Below are 27,564 nucleotides of genomic sequence, written 5' to 3'. Positions count from 1 at the left end.
TATCGTGATACGAGATTTTTGTCGTATTGGCCAGCCCTATTCCACACCTTGTCTAAACACTTTCAATCCTTACCGCAATCCTTCCTACCTTCCAAATCATTTGATCGCCGCTCCTATTTTCTAAAGGCATTGGCTTGTTTCAGATAACTTTGGATCGCTCGATAAAATTACCATGTTTGGACACATGAGTGACGGCCGAATGCTTGTTTGACACGCCTTGACTGACACTCCTCACTTGATAGCAAATTGGCCAGCTTCTCCCTCGACCTCCCACTGTGCCGTTCAAAGCCTTGCCGTAATATCTCAGCAATCAAGAAAAAAGCAAGACGGCGAAGAGTGAGAGAGAGAAGGAAAGACATATATGCTTTTCTCAATTTCTCACCCAGCTGTCTGAAAAGCAAACAGAGATGCCTTTCACCCTGATGCGGTGGGGGAGCATGAGTGAGGTCTTTTCTCTGGCGTGGAGTATTATGGTTAACGGTCGAACTCACAAGCACAATATTTGTGCGCGCATTCCACTGGGGTTTCCAGAGAGGAAGGACTATTTGGGTAAAGGATGTGTGTGTATGCGCGATGCAGAAAGACAGAGAGAAAATGAGCCCACAAGTTGATAATGAGGGTGTTCCTGTCTTCATGACTGAAGGCCTAAGTTGGTCTGTGCTAGCCTGAGATCTGTAGTTTAATATCATATTATCAAGCAAACAGGTTAAAGACCCAATCCTAAAACAGAGGCTGCATCCGAAATCGCCTACTACTCAGTAGGTACTGCATTTGAATGGACTACTCAACTGTGAGAAAAGTACGTTCTATACAGTATGAATGCAAGCAATATGAATGGAACTCGGACGTACTACATCCGCCATCAGTTGCATCGCTTCACTCTTGTTCATGAATTCTCTGACGGTGTATCATGGGATAGTGTAGCGCACATTGGATGTGAACTACAGAATATCGCCGAAAGTAGTAGGTCATTCGGGTACTTCTTAGATACTGTTTTTCAAATTCTACTCTTTTTAGCGTACTATATGGTATGGAAGTATGCTATATTTGATGCAGCCAGACTTTGACTAATCCGCTAAATTCTTCTGTTTTTAGCGTACTACATAGTAGGGAAGCATGCAATTTTGGATGCAGCCAGACTTTCATTAATCACCCTACAAAGGGCATGCAGCTTTAACCATGAGACATTTATCTCAGCTGCCCCTCTGACACACACTTTAACTGTGTGCGCAAGTCTTTCGGGTACTTCTCGCACACTGTTTTTCAAATTCTATTGTTTTTAGCATACTATATAGTATGGAAGTATGCGATTTTGGATGCAGCCAGAATCTAGGCAGCATTGAAGGAACTTAAATCAAAAGTATAGAGGTTTCAAAGACACTATAATGCTGTATGCTAGTATGAAATAATTCATAATATAGCCACAACAGAATACACTGTGAAAATATGCATAATTTAACAGTTTTTAAATAATTTATTTATTTTTTTAAATGGCATTAAGGGACCTTGATATCTCCTTCAATGACTTTTGATGCTTGAAAGTTCGATAAAGTGACTCCCGTTGAGACTTTAATAGTTTAAAGGAGTGTTTCTCAACCACATTCAACAGCACTGCATGTTTGGATGTCTCCTTAGTCTGTCGCAGCCATTACATGTCTTTCAGTCTCTGCTAATGAGCTGATGATCTGAATCAGGTGTAGTTGGCTAAGGAGACATGGATAATGTGCAGAACTGGTGGACTTTAAGGAGCGTGGTTAAGAAACACTGGTTTAAAGTGATATATATATATATATATATATATATATATATATATATATATATATATATATATATATATATATATATAGGTGTTGTCAATTATGGTAAAAATCTGGTAATAAATTACAAGTACTGTTATTTTACAGTCTTAATTCTCTCTATATTATTATTTTTTAACAAAATGTATTATTTCAAAGCACTAAAATGTCGATAAAAGTCACATTGTTGAATTGTAGTTTGATTTTCGACATCAAATTTCTAAAAGCAAAGATAAAAGTTCCATATTCCTAATTCATTCATTCATTTTCCTTCGGCTTATTTCTTTTATTCATCAGGGTAAACAGAATGAAACGGCAACTTATCCAGCATATGTTTTTACACAGCCGATGCCCTTCCAGTTGCAACCCAGTACTGGGAAACACCCATACACTCTCATTCACACACATACACTACAGCCAATTTCAGTTTATTCAATTAACCTATACCGCATGTCTTTGGACTGTGGGGAAAACTGGAGCACCCGGAGGAAACCTACAAACACGCAAATTCCACACAGAGATGCCAACTGGCACAGCTGGGGCTCGAACCAGCAACCTACTTGCTGTAAGGCGACAGTGCTAACCACTGAGTCACCGTAATTCATAACCGTAAACAAAACAAAAAACAGAAACGGTTATTTAACAGATTTGTTTGTGTTGCATTTTATAGTGCACAAAATTTATAATGCCAACACTTTACAGCGCCAATATAACTTAAATGCCACTGAAACACAATATCAAGGACAAAGTTGGGTCCTAAAGCCTCACACAGACATAACATTACAATCAGACTGTGGCTTTCTTAAGAGCTTTTCCGTCTCTCTCAGACACACAGCGTCTACTGTGATGGAGTAATCGTTAATTAAGCAGTCAGGCTTTGACTAATCACCCTACAAAGGGCATGCAGCTTTAACCACGAGACACTCATCTCAGCTGCCCCTCTGGCACACCCTTCAACTGTGTGCGCAAGAGAGAGACAATCAATTTACTGTTAGCCGTCAGTCCATCTGACTCATCAATGAATGTATGCACGAATCCATAACCATAACAAATGCAAATCCCAGGGCAGATAAGTAATAAAGGAGCATAATGTCAAATCTTGCTCAATGATCTGCAGTGCTGCATTTCCCCCTCCAAACGTAGACGTATTCGATAAATAAACAGAGAGATAAAAATTAATGAACAGTTTTGATTGCCGAATTGGAATTGGAAAAAACATCCACTCATATCAGGGCTATCTTTAAGAACCGGGCTTAGGGAAAGGATAATATAAGGCCAGATATTGCTACAACACGGAAGATAAATTTCAATTTACTGTTGCATTCTGTGCCACAGCAGGAGATATGAAATTTTGTCTTGGAGGACTGGAGGTGATAGTAAAATACAAGCCAATGTGCGCTCGACCAAATCCCAGCTCGTTCTACTCACGCCTGTGTCAAAATACTTCCTCGTACCAAATTGTGATGCATTTCCTCCAGTTACGAGTGACACTTTTCGCATTTTTGAGAGGGAGAGAGAAAAAAAATGCAAGCAAAGTGCTTCTAAAAATAGGAAATGAGCGTTTGAAATTGTGTCTCTTTCCTTAGGCATTGTTTTAATGATTTTCTCCAAATTAACTCAGGCTGCTGAGCCTCACCCTTTGTGATCTGGGAGTAATGTCAGCAGTAAACACTGCTTTTTTTCACTGTATGCAAATATCAGTCATTATCTGACCCTACTGCACTGAAAACTCAGCTGTTGTCATTACTAAAGATATATTATACTAAAGATATTTAAAGCTAATAAAGCTTGACATTACTTAAAATACCAGGTTTTGGCATCAAAACTTAAACAGGTGTTTTAACTTACTCATTGGGCAGCAAAAAAAAACGTTTAATTAATATTTTTATAATTTCTCCTCTTTTTTAATTAGGGATGTCCCAATCAGGTTTTTTTTTTTTTGCCCTCAAGTCCAAATCATTTGATCCTGAGTATCTACCGATACCAAAACCCCATCCGATACTTCTACAATAAATAAAAAAGAATAAAGAAGAGTGAAGAAACAGATCCAGGATGATTCTTATTTTTTTGGTTGAATTCACCTTATTTTAACATTCAACAACTCTCTTAACAAACAGAGCACTTCTGTGGGGTAGCTTGAACAATCAAGTAATAACTAACATCAATTCTTCATTTTTGGACTTTAGTGCAACAGTAAATATAAAAAACAAATCGAATATGAAAAACAAATAGCACCTCAACTTAAAATACCTGGCAGGCAATGCTAAGTTCACCTATCTCACAGTTTGCTATGGCAATGTTGTCGTCATCAACTTTATAATACCTCTATACCTCAGCCATACTTGTGCTTTCGGCTTTAAGCTGCTTTTGTGTTCTACTTTGCCGGGATATAGCCAATAGCATCTCTGCAAAAGTGATGTCGTGCCGCACGCATTGTTGTCTCTGTGTGAAGTCGAGAAAGAGGTCTAACTCCGTGCCACCGCATAACTATAGACCTGCTTAAAAATAATTAGAATATATATATATACACACACACACACACACACACACACACACACACACACTCACACACATATATATATACACGAGTACTGATCGAGAGGTAATGAATGTACGATTAACCATGTCTCTGTTTGAAATGATTGGTTGGGCTTGAAATTCTGCCTAGACAACCTCACTGATTGGTCGATATATGTTACATTACACAAGGTGGTCGTTTGCTTGTGATGCAGAATTTTGCTGAAGTGCTGCAGGACAGAGGCACTACCTGAACCATCTGACGAAAGAGAAAAGTTAAATTAGTAAGTAGATATTTAAATGCTTGTATACATTTTTCTTAATTAATATACATAAAGTTCGCTGGATCGAGTCCCAGCTGGGTCAGTTGGCATTTCTGTGTGGAGTTTGCATGTTCTCCCCTTATTGGTGTGGGTTTCTTATCCCCCAAAGATTTGAATGAATTGGGTAAATTAAATTGGCCGTAGTGTGTGTGTTTGTGCATGTCCTGGTCCACCAGGTTGGGGGTTGAGCGTTGGGCCAACGACCTACCTCGTAAAAATGAGATGTTACGAATTTTGAACTTCGATATAAAAGGCCCTGGGAGTAAGTAAAAAAGCTGGACCATTTGGAGGTTTAGCCTATAAGCCATTTTAAGTTATTTGTACTTAAACGTTTAAGTTATCTGTACTTAAACATTTAGGTTATCTGTATTTAGGCATTTAAGTTGTCTGTACTTACGCATTTAAGTAATCTGTACCTAAACTTTTAAGTTACCCTTAGTTAAACATTTAGGTTATCTGTACTGTTTTTTAGCTATCTGTACTTAAGCATTTAAATTACTTCAATGAAGAGACCACATTTGGTCAACTCAGTTAAATGAGTTGTCGATTTCCCATGACTCAAACGAACTGAGGGTATCGCTTTCCTCAAATCATCTAAGTAGTCTTTATTATAGTCTTTATATTGTAGTCTTTATATAATAATAAAATTATTAGGGTTTGCAGTGTTTATCCAATCATGAACACAGTCCCCATACAACAACAACACAAAAGCAACCCTGTTGACAGGAATCCTGAGGGATGCACAAGATACAATTCCGCTCTAGGAGTGACTCTCGGCCTTGAAAAAAACAAACTGTCCGTTTTAATGTAACTGAAGACCTCCGATGACATCATTGCCCTCTTTTTATTTTCTCCTCCAGAGGAAGAAGTCAGCACAATTCCTCTTTGTCCACTCGCTCGTCTTTCCGCCCAAGGAAAATGAGGTGAGGATGTGGGTGGACGGAGAGGCTGAAAAAACAATGGAGATGGAGGAGATGGCCTTGTCCCAGAGTGAGGAACAACTGGCCACCTCTCCTCCGGGCTCTGCCATTAGCCGTGCGGGCTGGAGACCCTGACAGCTGATAACAAAAGCCCCCCCGAACGCAATGCCAAGTTCTTTATCTGTGTGCTCCTGCATGGGCAAGCTGATTACAGCCTTTCCCTCCAAAACCTTCTCATTTGCTTTTCTCTATTCCGCTAATTCTCCTCAGTGTTTGCTTGTGTGCGCGTCTGTTTGTAGGGTTGGGGGGGAAACGTGGGTGAGACCCCAGGGTCGCTGTCTTATGTCTGAAAGATAATTAAACAATAAGGCTATGTGTAGCATGTCTCGGGCGGAAAACAGAGAGAGCCATTGTTTCAAGACCCCCCTAAATTAACAGCTGTATGTGTCATCAGAAGCACAGTTTGAACGCTATGATGGGCAAATGAGGGCGCGGGAAAAATGGAAAACAGGGAAGAGTCGCGGCCTTTTCTCCACAGGAGTTACCATATATATAATGTTAAAGAGATGTTTCACCCAAAGATGAAAATGTACACACTATTTACTCACATTTGAGTGTCTTTCTTCTGTTGAACAAAAAAGGAGATATTTTGAAGAATGCTGAAAATGAGTAACATCCATAGGAGAAAAAATTATATTATTGAAGTCAGTGATTTGAGGTTTCCAACATTTTACTAAATATCTTATTTTGTTTTTAACAGAAGAAGGAAACTACTGGGTTGAAGCAAGTAAATGTTGATTAAATTTTTGAGTGAACTATCCCTTTAACCTACAGAATTTTGTTTACCTGCAACAAAGGCTTCCCTCATCTTTATTTATTTTTTAACTGTAACGAAAAGGTATAGCATAATCCTGATCCCCGGAGACCTATTCACAAGCCTGAATGTCATTCTCAGCATCAGTCCCAGCAACACATCTAAAATTCGTACGCTAGAATGTTGTCTGGGGAGAAAATCTCGCGATTTGCTCTCTGCTGTAAACAAAACTGACCTTTATGTTGAATTTGTCTCCGAGCGCCAACCTCTCCCTGTAAAAGAGCCCAGAGCACTCAAGCGCTCGCAGCCAGTCCATCTCGCTCCGGTCTGCAGAGTGCAAGCGAATCAAAGCAGGCCAAAACTCATCCATATCTATGCCATACGAGCGTCTCCTAAATAATGCAGCAGTCCTCCCCGCACCAGACAGATTCTGCTGCATCGGCGCTATTGTGAATCGTGTGTGTCACACACTTACTCCCTCTAACTCAAACGCACACACTCACCACTCAACTTTCTTGCCTTCCAACTTTGCAAACCCCTTTCGATAGGGAAAACAGGTGAATTATGAAAGCGCTTTTCTGTCTTAGACTTTAGAAACTGCTGTATTACTGTATGAATATCGCAAAACATACAGTACTTTTAAATGAAGCACCGTTTCCATCCAGTGAGTCAAAGAGAACAAAATCGTGATAAACGTATGCCAATTATACAAAAGAATTGATTTATTTAAAATGCATTCAGTAAAGGTGTTTCTATGGCAGTTTTCTTATTAGATAAAAAGTTTATCCTACTCAGTTGAGCACATTCGTTTTTATGGAAACATGCACTGTTAACAATTCCCTGTAGAATCTACAGTAACTTACTGGCAGCAGTTTGCCAGTAACTTACAGTAAAATCAATCACAGCAAAACTACTGTATTTACATTTACATTACCATTTATCTTGCTGTAGATTTGCTGGCAGCTAGCTCTCTGCAACTGTCACATGGTCGCCCACTGAAGCTAAGCAGGGCTGCGGCAGGTCAGTACCTGGATGGGAGATCACACGGGAAAGCTAGGTTGCTGCCGAAAGTGGTGTTAGTGAGACCAGAAGGGGGCACTTAGCCTGCGGTCTATGTGGGTCCTAATGCCCCAGTATATTGATGGGGACTTTATACTGTTCAAGGATTGCCGGCTTTTGGATAAGTTGTTAAACTCTCTCTGGTTGTTAAAAATCCCAGGATGTCCTTCAAAAAAGAGAAGGGGTTTAACCCCAGCATCCTGGCCAATTTATTTACTTTACGTTATTTATATTTACTTCTATGTTTATATATCTATATTTACTTTACGTTATCTATATTTACTTCTATGTTTATGTATCTATATAAACTTCGTTATGTAATCTATATTTATTTCTGTTTATATATCTATAGTTACTTTACATTATCTATATTTACTTTTATTTTATATATCTATATTTACTTTACGTTATCTATATTTACTTCTGTTTATATATCTATATTTACTTTATGTTATCTATATTTACTTCTATGTTTATGTATTTATATTTACTTCTTTACGTAATCTATATTTGCTTCTATGTTTAATTATCTATAGTTACTTTACATTATTTATATTTACTTTTATGTTTATATATCTATATTTACTTTACGTTATCTATATTTACTTCTGTTTATATATCTATATTTACTTTATGTTATCTATATTTACTTCTATGTTTATGTATTTATATTTACTTCTTTACGTAATCTATATTTGCTTCTATGTTTAATTATCTATAGTTACTTTACATTATTTATATTTACTTTTATGTTTATATATCTATATTTACTTTACGTTATCTATATTTACTTCTGTTTATATATCTATATTTACTTTAAGTTATCTATATTTACTTCTATGTTTATATATCTATAGTTACTTTACATTATCTATATTTACTTCTATGTTTATATATCTATATTTAATTCTTTACGTTATCTATATTTACTTCTGTTTATATATCTATATTTACTTCTCTTACTTTACGTTATCTATATTTATTTCTGTTTATATATCTATATTAACATTTTATGATATCTACATTTATTTCTATGTTTGTATATCTATATTTACTTTACGTTATCTATATTTACTTCTACGTTTATATATCTATATTTACTTCTTTACTGTATCTATATTGTTTAAATATCTATATTTACTTTTACTTTGTTACCTATATTTAATTCTATATTTATATATCTATATTTACTTTTTTAAGTTATCTATATTTATCTATCTCTATTTACTTTTACTTTGTTACTTTATTTTTACTTTTATATTTTTATATCTGTATTTACTTATTTATTTCAATACTTTTTCTATATTTACTTCTATATTTTATATCTATATTTACTGCTTTATTTTCATTACTTCATCTATATTTACTTCTATATTTTATATCTATATTTACTGCTTTATTTTCATTACTTCATCTATATTTGCTTCTATATTTATATTTCTTTTACTCTTTTTTTTTTTATTATATTCCCCATTGTATGTGACTTTGAGCAAAGCAAGTGAGAAGAAAATTTGAAATATTTACCCTATCTGATACTCCCTCTTAACACGCAGACATACAGCCTCCGATTGCACTCCTGTACATACAATACAAATATTAAAGCTTTTAACAAAACACACACACTCACACACACACACATACATAATAAAGTCATTTTCTGTCCCCATACAGTCCCCAACAACGTTCAGCTCATGCATAATACAAAAAGCTCAGAAAAACAAACTCGGAGAGCCACAAAGCCAGAAATACCAGCAGACCACCCCACTCAATCTCAGCGCCCAGCAGTCCCCACCACTAATGGCAGGCCCCGTGTGCAGGTCAAACTATCTGTCCCTCTAATGGAACAAGCTGAAACATTAAGACAAGACTGCAAAGCTGCTTGTTGGAGTGTTTACATGTATGTGGCTGAGTCTGAAACCGAAGCAGTACAGTCAGTCAGTTACTTAACCAAAAACAGTTTTGTATGAAAGAACCTACTTAAAGCGGTAGTTCTCCCATAGATGAAAAAGACTTTTTTTCATTCCCTCATGTGGTATTAAACATTAATGAGAGTCCCAAATGATTGTTGGCACCCATCGACATCCATAGTGAGAAAAAAAGAGATTACTTTAGAAGACAGTGGGTGCCAGCACCAAGAATTTCATTCATTCATTCATTTTCCTTTGGGTTAGTCCCTTATTTATCAAGGGTTGCCACAGCGGAATGAACCACCAACTATTCCAGCATGTTTTACACAACGGATGCCCTTCCAGCTGCAACCCATTACAGGAAAAGCTACTAGAATTTATCAAAATATATTCTTTTGAGTTCAACATGTTCAAATGTGTTTTGAACAAGTGAAGGGCGAGTAAATAAAGGCAGCCTCTTTATTTTTGGGTGAGCTATCCCTTTAAGAAAATGCTTTTACAACACCGCTATGATGCCTAATGATCTAGAACATATTTAAGCGAGCCTTAGACACATCTACCAAATATTTAATGATTGTAATAATTATTTTAGTGGAATGAGAAATGAGCATTTCATCGCCATATTATAGATAAAAATGCATAGACTCTGCTGCCTTTAAAAACCAAACTGCTCAAGACATCTTAGAACACAGTTATGTGTTGCACAAGTTCTAGATTTAAAGGGATAGATCACCCAAAAAATAAAAAATATGTCCTCATTTACTCTCTCTTCACTAGGTTTTAAACCAGTTTGGAACTGCCAAACACAAAATAAGATATTTTCTCCAGTAAACATTGACTTCCATAGTATTTGTTCTTTCTACAATGGATGCAAATGTTTACAGATTTTCAGCTTTCTTAAAAATAATAATAATAAATAAATAAATATACAATCTACGGTCATTTTATTAGGTACACCTCTCTAACAGCTCATTAACGCAAATTTCTAATCAGCCAATAACATGGCAGTAACTCAATGCATTTAAGCATGTAAACATGGTCAAGACGATCTGCTGCAGTTCAAACTGAGCATCAGAATGGGAAAGAAAGGTGAATTAAGTATCTTTGAACATGGCTGGTTACAGACATGCTGGGTATTTCAGAAACTACTGATCTGCTGGAATTTTCATGCACAACCATATCTAGGGTTTACAGTAAATGGTCCTGAAAAAGAAAAAATATGCTGCTAAAAATCGAAAGGCAACAGTAACTCCGCTCGTCAAAACCAAGGTATGCAGAAGAGCATCTCTGAACTCCCAACACATCAAACTTTGAGGCAGATGGGCTACAACAGCAGAAGACCACACCAGGTGCCACTCATGTCAGCTAAGAACTGGAAACTGAGGCTACAATTGGCACAGGCTCACCAAAATTGGACAATCGAAGTTTGGAAAGATGCAATCATGCCAATATGGACCAAAATCTCTGAGGAATATTATACATTATATATAATATACAAAAAATATTATATATAATATACAAATTCTCTGAACACAAAGGATTAAGGTAGTTCTTAAGGCCAAAGAGGGTCCAATCCGGTACTAGGAAGGTGTACCTAATAATGTGGCCGGTGAGTGTATATCATTGTTAGGTCAACTATCCCTTTATTAGCTATTCCACTATACTATTATAAAAAAGCTAAATATTCAATCATCAACCTTGCTGATTCTCATCATCAACCCTACAGAGCGGGAAAGCAAGAAGTAATGTGAACAACTGTGCGTTAAGATACAAAATGCTAAAATAAAATGACTTAAATAATAATGCACAAAGGGATAGTCGGTTATGTGTTTCTTTTGCTCTTTACGAGGGAAAAGCACTAAGGAGGAAGGAAGCAGTGGGCGAAAGTCTTATGATCTTAACACGCTTCCTTTGAACGCTGCCTTATGGGACTTGCCAACACCATGCCAAAGGTTTCAAAAAAAAAGAGCACAGTGTTGGAGATTACTTGGAATACCGATGGCACAGTGCAGCGGAATTCCACCGGGAAACTGAGGGACATTCCGAGAAAGCAAATTATGGCTGGGAGAAAGAAGCAGCGGAGCTTTTGTAGGGGCATGTACATGAATATCTGGCACTAGGGGCCGGTCTCTTCAAGACTCTGTCATGTTCTCTGCTTCAATCCAAAGTCTTTGCTACTAGTTCTGAGCCTTCGTCTTGTCAGGCACTATGAGATTGTGTGTGCTTGTGTGTCTGTGGGCTTGTTTGTGTGATTTATGAGGGCACACATTTGTAAAATGACATGGGTATAACCTTGGTATAACAATGCTTAAGTGGTTTATGAGGACATGCCTTGCGTTCTCGTTATTTTAAATTGTTTAAAGCCATAATTAATGTTTTTTTTTCACATTCAAAATGTACTTCAAGTGAGGGTTGGGTTTACGGGCAGGGTAAGCCCATTTAATAATCATTTTAGTATAAAAGTGTAAAATACATTACGCATATGCAGAGTCCTCATAAATCTCGTGTGTGAACTCGTTCTATGTTTTTATGAAGACACATTCGTAAAATGACATGGTTATAACCTAGGAATTGAAATGTTGAGGTGGTTCATGAGTACATGCCTTGTGTCTTTGTTTTGAAATTGTTTAAGATATTACTTTACAGGTTTTGTTTAACATTTAAATTAGCCACATGTTTTCTGTGATTGTCATGCATATGGTAAGGTCATATAATAAGTGTTTTTTTTGTATAAAATATATTACAAATATGGAGAGTCCTCATAAATCACAAAAACAACGTGTGTGCACTAATTTAGTTTTTTTCAACTAGGACAAATTTGTATAATGAACAGGTATGACCTAGATATTACAGTGTTGAAGTGGTTTATGAGGACATGCTGTTTGTCCTTGTAAATTCAAACAGTTTAAAACAATACTTAACAGGGTTTTTTACATTTAAAGTTTGACAGGTTTCATGAGAGGGTTGGGTTTAGGGGTAGGGTAAGCCCATATAATAAGCAATTTTTGAGTATAAAATACATTACGTGTATGGAGAGTCCTCATAAATCACCAAAAAAACAACTTGTGTGTAATCGTTTTGGTTTAACGAGTATAAGTTTGTATAATGACATGGGTATTATAATGTTGAGGTGGTTTATGAAGACATACCTTGTGTCCTTGTTATTTTCAATTGTTTAAAATCATACTCAAAGGTTTTTTTCCACATTCAAAATGTATTTCATGTGAGGGTTGGGTTCAGGGCTAGGGTAAACCCATATAATAATTATTTCAGACTATAAAATACATTACCCGTATGGAGAGTCCTCATAAATCACACAAACCAACATGTGTGATGTTCTCTTTATGAGAAGAAATTTGTATATTGGCATGAGTATGACCTAGGTATTAAAATGTTGAGGTGGTTTATGAGGACATGTCATGTGTCCTCATAATTCAAAATACTTAACAGGATGTTTTTTGACTTTTCAAATTTGCCACAGGTTTTAAGTGACATTTGGGTTTAGGAAAGGGATATATAATAAGCATTTTACAGTCTAAACAACCTTATGCCTTCACTCAAAACAATAGTTTGCTGCTTGTTCAAACTGCTTAATTCCACACTCGGTCCTGGAGGGCCAATGTCCTGCATATTTTAGTTCCAACCCCAATTAAACATACCTGAACCAGCTAATCAAGCTCTTTCTAGGTACACTAGAAACTTCCAAGGAGGTGTGTTGAAGGAAGTTGGAGCTAAACTTTGCAGGACACCGGCCCTCCTGGACCGAGTTTGGACACTCCTGGCTTAATTAAACAAGTTGGAACAACACAATTCTTGATTTTTTTATTTTTAAATGAATTGTTTTATCAATTGTTTCATTGTTAAATCAACCTAAAATTGTAAAAACCATTAAATTAACTTAAGCTGGAACAAAATGAAGGGATTGAATGGAAACCAGCATTTTTACAGTGTATGGATAGTCCTCACAAACCACCAAAAAGTGTGTGTGTGAGAGAGAGGAAAAGACAGCCAAACAGAAAAGACAAACAAGAGAGAGGGCTGGAGATAAAAGAGACGTGTGTTTGCACCTACGTTTGAGTGTGTATATGTCTGGGTGAGTGTGTAAGGAAGCATGTGTGTTTGTGCGCACCGGGACAATCCTTCTTTCTCTGCGCTATCTATCCACGAGCCATTATTCAGAGAGGGAGCTGGTGAGTCAGATGTGAGCTGGTGGTGCTTTCTCAGAGTGTGGCGTGCTGCTTGTATAGATGTCAGGTGAGATGAGTGGTTCAGGCCATCCGGGAGCCTCTCTGCTCCTCCCAAAGCAGCTGCCACCAGTCTGTCAAAGAATTGCTCGGCTACATCCTATTCTTCCCTCACCCCCCTCCTTCTGTTTTACTTAACACACCCACTTAATGATGACAAAAACATCCAGAGTGCTGCCAGGGTCATATTTTACCCCCCTAAACAAGACAGAAACTTAACAAAGTAGCTGTAACTAATAGCTGTTGAAGAGAAATACTCTGATAAAGCTCTGATTTGTACAAAAATGTAATCAATTGTTGAGTTATTTATCTTGTTTGAAGGGATAGTTCACCCAAAATGTTAAATTGACTCACTGTTTACTCATCCTCAAGTTGTTTTAAACTTTCATGTGTTTTTTTTTTCACTAAAGCTGTAAACCAGTAACCATTGACTTCTATGCTATGAAAAACAAATACTATGCAAGGCAATGGCTAACAGTTCCAAACCTTCTGTTGAATACTAACAAAGACATTTTGAAGAAAGCTGGAAACCTGTAACCATTGATTTCTCTGGTATAAAAAACAAGTACTATGGAAGGCAATGGTTACCAGTTCCATACCTTCTCCTGTTGAATACAGGAACAAAGATATTTGTTGGTAAACCAGTAACCTTTGACGTCTTTGGTAGGAAAAGCAAGTACTATAGAAGTCAATGGTTACTGGTTCCAAACCTTCATGTGTTTTTTTTTTCCTGATGAATACTAATAAAGATATTTTGAAAGAAACCTGTAACCATTGACTTTATATTTGGAAAAATAAATACCATGAAAGGCAATGGTTTCCAGTTTTAAACCTTCTCCTGTTGAATACTAACAACGTTATTTTAAAGAAAGGTGAAAACCAGTAACCATTGACTTCTATAGTATGAAAAGTAAGTACTATGGAAGCCAATGGTTACCGGTTAAAAACCTTCATTTGTTTCTTTTTCGTGTTGAATGCTAATGAAAATATTTCGAAGGAAACCAGTAACCATTGACTTTTATATTAGGAAAAACAAATACCATGAAAGGCAATGGTTACCGGTTCCAAACCTTTTCCTGTTGAATGCTAACAAAGATATTTTGAAGAAAGCTGGAAACCAGTAACCATTGACTTCTATGGTACAAAAAAGCAAGTACTAAGCAAGTCAATGGTTACTGGTTCCAAACCTTCATGTTTCTTTCTCCTGTTGAATACTAACCAAATTATTTTGAAGAAAGCTGTAAACCTGTAACCATTGACTTTTATGATACAAAAAGCATGCACTATGGAAGTCAATGGTTACCGGTTCAAAACCTTCATGTGTTTCTTTCTCCTGTTGAATGCTAATGAAGATATGTTGAAGGAAACCTGTAACTATTGAATTTTATGGAAGGAAAAACAAATACTATGGAAGTCAATGGTTACCGGTTACGATCTTTTATCAAAATTTCTTCTTTTGTGTTAAAATCGAAGGTAAATGACTACAGAACTTTCATTTTTGGGTGAACTATCCATTTAACTGATTCATAGTGTTATTTTATGCTGTGTGTGGTGATTATTATAAATTTACAGGCTATTTGTGAACCAGGCAGGCATTTTATTAACATTTCCGTCTAATTTATATATTCCCTCTAAGTTAGTGATGGTAGGCATTTAGATTCAACATTTAAATTTAATTACCGCCTCCATCCGTGTCAATACGGCGGCCTCATTTATCAAAGAGACAGACAGAAAGCGCAGCTTAACCGCCAATAAACATTTGTTTTTAATTCGTTTACTGGAGTGCCGACCGAAAGCGCTTTGCCTCGCTTGCGGTTACGCCGTTAATTGGGAGAAGAAACACTTTTGGATCTGAGGGGGCCGGGGGATTTTGAAGCCTTTATCTCAAGCAGAATCAAAGCCGGCGTTAATAATACACCCGATGAATAAAATATTTGTTAAAAGGCGTGGAAACAACAGACACACTGTAAAAATAGGCCAGGCTCGAGGATGCTGGAGCTACTACTCTGCAAATGAATCAACCTTTCACAGTCAAGTATAGCGCCACCTGTGGTGTAAAATAATCTGTGCAAAATCAAACACAGCTAACATCAAATAGCATACTTTAAAGAGAAGAAAGAGTTTGGAAGTTTTAAAAGTAATGCTACAGAAAACAAACCGGGTAGGCACAGACTTGTTTACTGCATATGATTCAAATTGCATGTTGTGGTGCTGTAAAAAAGTTCACATGCATATTCTACAGTGTCACTCTGCAGGGAAGAGAACTGTTAAGAATTTAACATCTCCAGTTGTTTGTTAGGCTATATGTTTGGGAAGATGTACATCTGAGGTGGAAAAATACAAATAGGTTACTAAGATAATAAGACGATCAAAATGACTTTTGCTGCTTGTTCAAACTACTTATTAAAAAGGAGCTGAAACAACACAATTCTTGAGATTTCATGGGGATAACTTTATTTTTATGTTTAATCCAGTTAAATTAAAACTTTTAGTTAACTTAATCAATTTGTGTTGGGACAACGTGAATGAATTGTGTGGAACCCTGCATTTTTTACAGTGTATTGTTTTGTGTTTTTTTTTTTGGGACAACGTAATTGTTTTTTGTTCAATTGACTTAAATTTGTAAAAAAAAAACCTATTAGCTACTATTAAGTTAACATAATTGATTTTTGTTGGGAAAATATAAAGGAATTGTGTAAAACCTGGCATTCCTTAATATTACCAGGCTAAAAAACGCATTTTAATTCGTTTCACAGATCATATTTACATATTTAGCTTACATTGTAAGCCACACACACCAAAGAACACAACAATTCTTGTTTAGAGTCGAGTAAAACACGCATAGACCATTTCAATGTGGGGATGTTATGAACATTTCCTGCTTGTCAAACTTTTTATAAATGTAAAAAGAGGGAATTCAACCATAACTCAACGTTAAAACAACTATCACAGCATTATTTATCAACGTATACCTTTTTGGGTTCTCGGAAACTTCGAGAAACGTAAAACTGGAAATACGTTAAGACCATTGTTATTGTTTACTTCCCTCAAAATGGTCTTTACACACTCTCATCTAAAACCGCTTAATTGCATTCACTATAAAGAGTCGGCTCATGGGAGTCATTTGTTCGGAAATCGAACAACATTGGTCACGGCGTGGTTTTTAATTCACAAAAAAGAACCGACTCATTAGAGTCATATTCGTTATTTGAACTCTACCGCTCGCGACTCACTAAGACGAACCAGTTCATAACAAATCATTCAGTCGGGAATCGGATTACAGCAGTCTCCCTTTATGTTTATGACTCACTATAAAGAACCTGTTCACGAGAGTCATTTCATCAGTCTTGCTGCACTCTCCGCGTAGTCAGAGTGGCGTTCCGTACACATCATCAGCGTATATAGGCTACTAAAGCACGTTCGAAATGTTCCTTTAATGAAAGAATCCCCCTTTGGAACGCGTTCTACTGGGTCATTTTTAAAAGAGTGTCTCCCGTTTTCCGTTTCTCCGCAGCGCTGCCACTCCATCAGAAACAAAGAGGCTGAGTGCAGCAGACGATCGCCAGCTCATTCACACTCACAGCAGATCAGGCTTGCGAGAGATGCCCGCGGCCACTACTACATAAAGTACAAAATAATGAATAAATCAACACTGCGAGGAGCATAATCCTTCAGATCGCGCGCATTCCCGGCTCCCATTAGACTGTATAGAGAAATGTCGCACCTCTGCCCAGCACCATTTATATTTATTTAATGCTGTTCAATTATTCTGTTTGAGAGAAGAGAGGAGATGGTGACTTCCTGATGGGGTTTGCTGTGAAATTATTAAGAGGTGTTTCTTCTGTTTTGGAGACTGTGATCAGCACATCTTTAATGCATCAGACCTCTATGGCTTTTAACACACTTTCAAACCCTTATCACTCTATCATGGTCACACCTGGTTCCTTCTTCAACTTTTCTCCAAGTCTGCTGTCTAGACGATGCCATTAAATGGGGCACTGAGTAACTCAAATCAACATGTCACTCATGTACAGTATACCCTCAGGTCTAGTATAAACACACAGGTATGCATTAGTCAGAATTACACCCACTTGTTCCATACCGATTACAAAAAAGTTTCCAAAGCACATTCATTAGATCCATCACACATACACAAACACCATATTAAGATGAATATGCCAATATCTGAGTGTTTTTCCTTAATATCTACACAGTATGACACAAAATACTACATAAGTAGAAGCAGCACTTGATGAAGCTATATGACATTAGCATGTTTTGGCATGCACCATTAAGTAGCCTAATTAGTGTGCCATACAAATCCATACATTTCAGTAATATAGCAATATAATGCCATCAGTGCATCATCATGACACAGCCACAGTACTTCTGCACGGGTGCAGAGAGCTGTAGATCAACAACCGCAGCATTATGCTGGAGAACACGCCTGTACTGAACAAGTTTAATTTCCAAATTAGCCTTGTTTGCATTTGGCGCAGTGCCACTCGCCCAGTGTATCGCCAGGGTCTCACTAGAACCTCATATGTCACAAAACGCACCTCCGACACACCTAAAACACACTGCGTTAACTTCAGAACCGGGCGCGCTGCCGCTGATAATCGCGTTACGATTAGGTTGGCGCATCGCTCAGAATTACACACATCCGATTTCAGCTTTAGACTAGTTGCTTAACTAAAACGGATTGTCTTACCTGTTCCTAAAAGGCACAATGCGATGTAAAACGCCAACATGTTTCCGGAGTCTTCAACACTTGTCCTGCAGTCCAGACTGAAAGTGCGCACGAAAGCTCCGACCGGACTGAACGCAGAAGGGTGTTTTTTTTTGCTGGTCCTCGCCCACCTCTTGATTCAATAAGGTAAAAAATGTGAAAGAAAAGCAAAAGTGATTATGTCAGCATCAGCTCTGAGAGCTGAAAGTCTCTACTGCCATCCGAGCATCAATGCTGGGTGTCTGTTTAAAGTTCAGAACTTTCTTGCGATCGTCCTCCTTGTCTTGAATGAATATCTCCTCGCTCGGTTTTGTTCAGTTGAAGTTGCTTTAATGCATCAATCCAAGTGCTCGGAGTAAATCCTGCGACTGAAAGCAAAAATCTCCCTCTCTCCCGATCTGCGGGGCTCCGCGCTCCTGTGCAACTGAGCGCGTTTCAGCACCACAAGCTCTACAGCGCATATAAACGCCTTCTCTTGCGCACAGCTTCCTCAGTACTGCTGTCTGTCTCCGCGAGCTCACTCTCCTGTTATGCAGGGGCGAGGATACGATCCGCACTGGCTGTCGTATAGGCTACTACTGGCTGACTGGATGCTGGCACGGTGAATAGCGCAGGCGCTTTTTGCTTTGCCTGGGGACCATCGAGTTTGAGAATGAAGTAATTCTCAGTCCTTAGGGACAACCGTTGGCCTACGCCCCCGGGTCCTGCGATTGGTTAAGGGTTTAAACTATAGGGGGGTGACTAACATGAGGGTGTTTGGTCCTTAAACAACAGGGGGTGCTTGGTTATGCGCGCCTCTGAATGAATAAACTGCTGGGGGAAAGTAAACAGGTGTGTCCTGGAGCAAACAGAGTTTACGGAGCAGATGATCCTAATGGGGTTTCCTTAAATAAAGACTCAATATGCATCTGCTGTGATTCAGTGAGACGTATTTATTTGGTCAGTTGTTGTTGTTGTTGTTGTTGTTTAGAGCTTTATTTGTGGATGGATATCTGTGTCCGAAAAGTTGATGTAAAGCAAAAATAAATAAATAAATAAAATAAAAATAAAAAAGAAATTAAATAAATTATAACAATAAATAAATAAATAATAATTTCAGGGCATCACGGTGGCACAACAGGCTAGTTTTTGATCTGAAACTTGAACAGCATGCTTTTTTCTAATGATATATAATGTAGTAGATTTGTATTAGAAAAAGTAAGCATTATTAAAAAAAATTCTTCTAGTTAATGTTTTTGGTAGCCTACATTAAAAATGTGGTTGATGACTATTTGACAAGCTAATCCAGCAAAAATAGTGCTTAAAAAGTATTAAAACCTCATAATTAAATAGAAAATGAAAACAATAACTGCAAAAAAGTACATGTTTTAGGAAAAAATGACCACTCTTTTTCACCAGGCTGGCTACAGGCCTGAGTTAGCGGTTCATTCTGCTGTGGCAACCCCTGATTAATAAAGGGACTAAGTTGAAAATAAAATAAATGAGTCAACAAAAAGTTCAATATTTGCAAAAACTTACTTTCATTATGTGTAGCCTATTTATTCAAACTGATATTAAATAAAATAATAAATACATTTTCATTATCCAAAACATGAAAAACATTCTCACTGGATGGTCTGAAAACAAAGGAAAAGGAGAAACAAAATCCTTTGTAGAACGTCACATGCTGTTTGATAGTGGTTGTAAACTGCTGAGATCAGCAGCGAATATCCAAATAAACTTTCAGAGAGAGCGAGAGAGAGCGAGAAAACCTCTTTGACATGTCAATAAAAACTCCTAGTAAAATAAACAGATGAAAAATCATCCTGGAAGTGCTTCACCTGAATGCTAAGTAAAGCCTAATTTAATCTATGGCATGATATTTGATATTGTAATGTATTTATTTAATAATATTCCACCATTCACTCTGTTTGTTTGTTTGTTTGTAGGTTTGTTTATTTATTTATTTATTTATTTATTTATTTATTTATTTATTATCAGCGTTCATTTTTTTAAATGTATAAACGACATTCAAAATAATGCCAGAGGTGTGTAGGCCTACATAAAAAATATGAAAAGCATAATAATTATATAAAGTTCATAGATTCAATATGTAACATAAAATAACAAATAAAGAAAATATTCTATTTTTATAATTTTTTTTTCTTATTTGTTTTATTTTGGCTAGAATAAAAGCAGTTTTTAATTTTTTAAAAACCATTCTAGGGACCAAATTTATTAGCCCCTTCAAGCAATTTTTTTCTGATAATCTACAGAACAAAGAATCGTTATACAATAACTTGCCTAATTACCCTAACCTGCATAGTTAACCTAATTAACCAAGTTAAGCCTTTAAATGTCACTTTAAGCTGTATAGAAGTGTCTTGAAAAAGATCTAGTAAAATATTATTTACTGTCATCATGTCAAAAATAAAAAATATATTAGTTATTAGAAATGAGTTATTAAAACTATTATGTTTAGAAATGTGTTGAAAAATTCTTCTCTCCATTAAACAGATATTGGGCAAAAAATTAAACAGGTGGGCTAATAATTATGACTTCAACTGTATATAATATAAGTAATGCTAGGTCTTGCTATTGTTTGTTTATTTATTACGTCCTGCAACCATGCTACTATAGGGTTTATGCATGAGGACTTTTAATTTTTAATAACCCAGTTAAAGCGCTTCCGGTGAGCTGTATGCCATTACAAAATCGCAGCGTCTGTTCTCTTTAAATATCAATGATTTGCACAACTTGATTGATATAATATATAGTGGGTCTCAGAATGAATAAGAACTGCGTTGAGTTTTTTTTGTTTTTTTTTGCGCTATTTTATTTTATATATTAAAATAGATTTTACTCCAGTATTTTCAATGGAGTTTCTGATTGCTTGCTGATCATGACTGCGCATGCGTGTAAATAACGTAGGCCTAGAGGTCGACGCAGTTGTTGTTATTTTGCGATTGTTCCAGAACGCGTCATATAGCTCCGGAAATATACACGTCATCTTCAAATGTTGATTGGGATTCAACCGGATTCCCACGTGCAAAAGGTAAGCTACATTGTTTGTACTACTTTGCAGCGATGGAAATGAATCTTAACGGTTAGGTAGTACGCCAACATGTTCATCATAGTTAAGGAAGCCCTTTTTAGCATCCCCCTTTGTGTTTTCTCACCAAAAAATACGCTGGAAACTTTTATCCATCGTGTCAAAGAGGTGAGGACTATAAAACCGCGCTGACGGTTGTGGTCTCCACCCCGTTAAGATTTATTGCAGGTGAGGGGATCAAATGTGAGACTGCCGTTCACAGACACATGCTGATGAGAGAAACAGCTTGCTGGAGGCGCAGATGATGGGATTCCTGCGAGTTGAAAGAGACGAGGTTGAGTAAAGGGGCTATAGATGATCTGCAAACAACGGGGTCTCACGCCTGCCGTGAGTGTCGAGTAAACATCAACAACCACCGCGTTAAGTTTACCAAGTTTTGACAGGGTGTGAGCCAGACCTGCTAATTAACATCTACTTCGTTGTTTGAACAAAGCCACGAGTGATGTGACTTCTTAGATTGGGGTAAAGTTGTTTTTTTATTTGCACAATCAGACTTTCTCCTTAATAAAACAATTGCAGGCATGTATTCTTGGCAAAATCTAAATAGGGAAATCACATTAATAGCCAATGACTATCAAAGTACAACATTGTTCACAATCAATCAAATAGTGCTAATGTTGTTATGAAAGCACACTTGCAGTTTCAGACTGAATATTCAAAGTATGATAAACAATATAGGGATCATATCATAAGTTGTCTGAATAAATATGCAAATATCAAATGAACTTTACCTCAATTCTTAGTGAGCCTCTCACTGTAAGATTCATTCATTTTCTTTTCGGCTTAGTCCCTTTAATAATCTGGGGTCGCCACAGTGGAACTTATGCAGCATATATTTTATGCAGCGGATGCCCTTCCAGCTGCAACCCATCAATGGGAAACATGCATACACACTCATTCACACACATACACTACGGACAATTTAGCTTACCCAATTCGCGTATACCAGTAGTTCTCAAACTTTTTTTCATCAAGTACCACCTCAGAAAAGAATTGTCTCTCCAAGTACCACAATAAGCAGTATTGAAGTACAGTAGTGTAGTAGGCCCGATAAAGCAAAGACAGCACTGCACAGTTCAAAAACGAGGCAGATTAATTTCTATTGTTATAAATACTTGTTATTGTCAGCAACTTTAAACATTATAAATAGTTTGAACATTAACACTGTGCTTATATGTAAAAAAATAAAAATAAAACATCAATATTTAAATTTAAATATGCTTTTAAATTTTAAAAATGGGACACTGTAAAAATGTCCATGATTTCAATGGTTAAAAAAACTGACAAAATGCTACAGTAAAAATCAATAACCTGGATAACAGTATGTTTCCTTTATATATACAGCAAATAAATGTAAATGGACTTTTCCAGAATTTCCTGCATGGCGCGTCACTTTTTGTGCTTTTTGTTGCAATTATTATAGATCTTTTTAGTTGTTTCCAGTTTAGTTGAGTTATGTACATTAGAGATTTATGCTACATCTAATGTTGATAAACAATGTTTATTTCATGACAATAATATTTGTCATGAAATACAATGTTTATTTCATTTATTTCATTTCATATTTCATGAATTTTATGCGTGTTACCATACTGGTGTTTAGTAGCTGTATGAATGACAATGAGCACCTTCTATACACTGATACACTTTTCTGCTTGTGGGAGAAGTTGTTTGGGATGAGCATTAGTTCATTAAATAACTTTCTCATCACCACCTCCATATGGCTGTGTTAACGTGTCTAACTGTGTAACAAAAGATGTGTAGATGTTAGTAATTTGAAATACAGACATATTACATCTATAAATTAATGAAATACGATAGTTTACTGTAAAAATAAAAAAATTACTTTTACGGTTTTTACCGTATATTTAACGGTAAAATACTGGCAACCACAGCTGATGTTTTTTTACTGTAAAGTTTACAGATTTATTTTTTTACAGTGTAGGTTACTGTAAAAAAAAAAAAACCTCTACTTAAATGTAAAGTATTCAAATGTAGTCGCTAGTTCATCAACACCTGTAAATGTTGCCTCAGAAATATAGGCTATATGTCATTATATTTATATATAAATATATATTTTTTTATAAATTTTGAAATGTATGTAGCATGTACATATGACATGTTTGATTTCTCCACGTACCACCAGAAGTAGCCCACATACCACTAGTGGTACTTGTACTACAGTTTGAGAACCACTGACCTTTACCACATGTTTTTTTTGACTCATTGTGGAAACCGGAGCACCTGGAGGACACCCACGCGAACACAGGGAGAACATGCAAACTCCACACAGAAATGTCAACTAACCCACCCAGGGCTCGAACCAACGACCTTCTTGCTGTGAGGCGATTGTGCTACCCACTGCGCCACCATGTTGCCCTCACTGCAATATACAATAATTTATTTTGTAACCACTTTGAGGGTGCTATAACCCACCAAGGGCTTGTGAACGCTTAAATAATTCATGTAGTTATAAGTGGGGGTTTTAGACTGTAGATTTGTTAATAATTAATACAGTTTGATATTTACTAAACTGTTCTGTTAGGGGCAGAAGACAGTTAAGACGTCATTTGCATGGTAATTGTAAAGAAAGTCATAAATAAAGCATGAGGTGAAGTTCTATGGAAATGCGACTCCCTAGGAAATGAGAATATTTTAAGAAAATATTATCTCGGACCCATTTGACCTGGGGTCAATTAGAAAAAGAAACGTCAGGCTGAAAATTACCATTGAAGCCTTTTCCCTTTCGTCTAATTTGCAAGGCTGATGCAAAGTTGAGCTGAAACAAGTATATTGTTGTGAGATTGCGGTTTAATTTGACACAGCACTAAAAAGTCGATTCCGATCTCGCTCTGACAGACAACAAACACAGCTTCCTGGGCATTTGTCTTCAAGGCAAACTAAAATGGTGCCCCCTCTATGGAGAACTTATTTCTTGCTGACGTTGAACAAACTGTTATTGTGCTGTTGCACAAAGGTTAAAATGTCTCTTTGTCGATCCTAAAATGGTCTGTTCTACATCCCTTAAGTAAATATTGTATCACTTAAAGGTCAGCGTTTCTTCTAAATGCATAAATCTGAGCTGGTTTATGTCTATTTCATCCAAATGTCACAGAATGTATGCTATTCATAGTCTCAGGCATATTATAATGTCATTCTTGAGTTTCAAATGTCTCATTTTATCAACCAGTGTATGACTGCAGTGTAAATTAGGTGGTGATGTACAGAACTCAATAGCGTCTTTAAAGGCAGCATGAACTGAAAATGGCTTTGTCATGAAAATGTCATTTGCTTTGTCCTCTTTTTGTGACATAACTCAGCCCCTCAGAACTAAAACTGTACTTATTTTAATCACTTCTGTGATTTTCATTAGACATTCCCTGTATTTTTTAAATTAACTTTTACATTTTTTATGTTTATTTTAGAACTTCAGCTTAAGTAAAATAGGAAATCTTGCCTGGGTAATTAGCTTAGCAAGTTGGCCTATAACCTACATTTCACTTATCTTTTTTAGCTTCCTGACTTTTTAACTTTTAGTTGTTGACATTCGATTGTAAACTGAAATCCGTATTTTAATGATGTGATTAAAATGTTTGTGATCTAAAATGAATATGTATAATTGGCAGATTTGGTTATGTTTATGCCAGCATCCCGATTTGTTCACTCATTTTCCTTTGTTTGATAGTAGTTCATATTAAAACAGCTACCTTTTTATTATCTTAATGTATTTATCATCACAATTACTGATTAAAATTTTCAGTCATATTATATCGAAATACACTGACCAGCCACTTTAATAGGTACACCTGTTCAATTGATCATTAATGCAAATTTCTAATCAGCCAATCACATGGTAGCATCTCAATGCATTTAGGAATGTACGGCTGTTTCTCAATTCCAAGAACGCAGAGAATGAACTTGCGTTCTTGTAGAGTGCGGTCTTGCCAGGTGTCCTCGGAAGAACGAACTCAGGAGACCGCGAGGGCAGAGAACGCGTCCTTTGAGAAATGGGATGCTGCGTTCTTCCTGATGGTCATGTGACCTTCACGTGTTTTAAATGGAAATTATTTAAACATTACAGCACTCATACAACGATTTATTGTTTTTCCTCTCTTCAAAATATATACTTTGCATAAAAACATTAGAAATATATGTTGCACAATATAAATAAAACAGTTTTTAAAACGAATTTCAGCAAACAAACAACCCTTAATGTGTTTATTCCTTTATTAAGATGTTCATGTTAATGTTTACTTTCACCGTTTCATTTAGGGAAACTTATTTTATTCATTTAGGGAAAATAAGTGATATCTCTAAACTTTAATAATAAATCTAAATAAAATGCAGCGCTTCCCACCTCCAGTCGCAATGACTTCTGGGACTTCCAGAGCTAGTTCGGTGCTCAAGTCAGCATCAGTGCGTCCTCGATATCAAGAACACATCCGGGAAGTTTCACGCGTCCTCCGTACTTGCGGTCTTGAGTATTGGAACTGAACTTAGGCAGCTGATGATGACGTTTCACGAGAACACGAGGACGCAAGACCACTGAAGAACGCATATTGAGAAACAGCCGTAGACATGGTCAAGATGATCTGCTCCAGTTCAAACTGAGCATCAGAATGGGGAAGAAAGGTGATTTAAGTGACTTTGATGGTGGCATTATTGTTGGTGCCAGACGGTCTGGTCTGAGTATTTCAGAAACTGCTGATCTACTGGGTTTTTTTTATTTACAGCCATGTTTAGGGTTTACAGAATGATCTGAAAAAGAGAAAATATCCAATGAGCGGCAGTTCTATGGGCGCAAATGCCTTGTTTATATCAGAGGTGAATGGCCAGACAGAACGCACAACTAGGCATGGGCCGGTATTAGATTCTGACGGTATGATAACCTTGAATCAAAATATCCCTCTTCAGTATTGTAATTACTGCTCTAAAATGAATTCTTTTTAAATGTCTGGGTAAAAAACAAAAACATTTTCCCCGTTGAACACAATATATTTTGGAACAGTAAACATGTCAGTCTAAATTATTCAAATCAAGCATTGACTTCTGCTATATTCATTTGTTTTAAAATCACAGATTTGTTTACAATTAAAAACTGCAATTTTAGACATCTTTTCTGCTGGAGATACTGTTTTCCTAAAAAATATGTAAATAAAAAAATCGTACATATGTACCGTAGGAATGGTATAGCCGAAAATGTTGGCGGTTTAAAAACCTTGACTTATCCCAAACCATGGTATACCTTGAAAACGATTATCGTCCGATGCCTACGCACAACACGTCAAACCTTGAGGCGGATGGGCTACAGCAGCAGAAGACCACACCGGGTGCCACTCATGTCAGCTAATAACAGGAAACTGATGCTATAATTTGCACAGGCTTACCAAAATTGGACAATAGAAGAAACATTGCCTGGTCTGATGAGTCTTGATTTCTACTACGACATTCAGATGGTAGGGCCAGAATTTGGCATCAACAACATTAAAACATGGATCCATCCTGCCTTGTATCACTGGTTCAGGCTGATGGTGGTGGTATAATGGTGTGGGGGTTATTTTCTTGACACTTTCGCATCATGGATATGCAGCAGAAAAATCTGCAGCAACTGTTTGATGCCATCATGTGGACCAAAATCTCTGAGGAATATTTCCAGTACCTTGTTGAATCTATGCCACAAAGAATTAAGGCAGTTCTGAAGGCAAAAGGGAGTCCAACCTGGTACTAGCAGAGTGTACCTAATAAAGCGGCCGGTGTGTGTATGTTCTAAAAGTTTTGCTTACCAAATATTGAGTAAGAAATCTTGCGTGGGCAACTCTCAACTTGGAAAATCTGAAATTTCTATTCTCCTTTTGATATTTGCTTCACAAGCTATTGACGTCTTGATTTTTAATGGTTTGATTAACATCAGTTTCCATCTGACTTTTTTCTCTCTCTCGTAGAATGTTTCATTTCACTCATCACGTCACATTTAAGAAATAAAAGGGGTTGCAAGTTCCATTTCTTGTTGACTTAAACTTTTCCTTTAGCTTGATTTCCCCCACCTCCGCTTTTAACAGTGTGTGGCAAGCATATTATTTTCACCATTCATCATTAAAAACATCAGGCATCAGTTTAGACTTTAGTGCTGAGCAGTCGGCGGCGGTCAAAGTTCCCCTCCCTTT

The 27,564-nt window shown here is 36.8% G+C and overlaps 2 protein-coding genes across 12 annotated transcripts in view; one reads left to right on the top strand and one right to left on the bottom strand.

Moving 5' to 3' along the window:
- kirrel2 (kirre like nephrin family adhesion molecule 2) overlaps positions 1–18,960 on the bottom strand; it is an 85,811-nt gene extending 66,851 nt beyond the window's left edge. For 2 of the 3 annotated variants that reach the window (XR_015508658.1, XM_087283015.1), the window contains exon 1: positions 18,292–18,957. Coding sequence is in view for 2 of the 3 variants with exons in the window: in XM_087283015.1 (XP_087139141.1) it covers positions 18,292–18,331 (40 nt within the window). In the remaining variant the exon portion in view is untranslated. 3 annotated transcript variants of the gene reach the window in all.
- nphs1 (NPHS1 adhesion molecule, nephrin) overlaps positions 1–27,564 on the top strand; it is a 486,431-nt gene that overhangs the window by 53,046 nt on the left and 405,821 nt on the right. For 5 of the 9 annotated variants that reach the window (XR_015508789.1, XM_087283290.1, XM_087283296.1 and 2 more), the window contains exon 1: positions 21,303–21,343. The exons of 3 other annotated variants lie outside the window; for them this stretch is intronic. The gene's annotated coding sequence lies outside the window, so the exon portion shown is untranslated. Of the gene's footprint in view, positions 1–21,302; positions 21,569–27,564 lie in introns of those variants that run through there. One more of the 9 variants, XM_087283294.1, reaches the window with a different exon arrangement.

Source organism: Danio rerio, chromosome 15 (genome assembly GCF_052040795.2).
Source record: "Danio rerio strain M-AB ecotype USA chromosome 15, GRCz13ab, whole genome shotgun sequence".
Taxonomy (NCBI): domain Eukaryota; kingdom Metazoa; phylum Chordata; class Actinopteri; order Cypriniformes; family Danionidae; genus Danio; species Danio rerio.
This window is presented reverse-complemented; position numbering and strand designations above follow the sequence as displayed.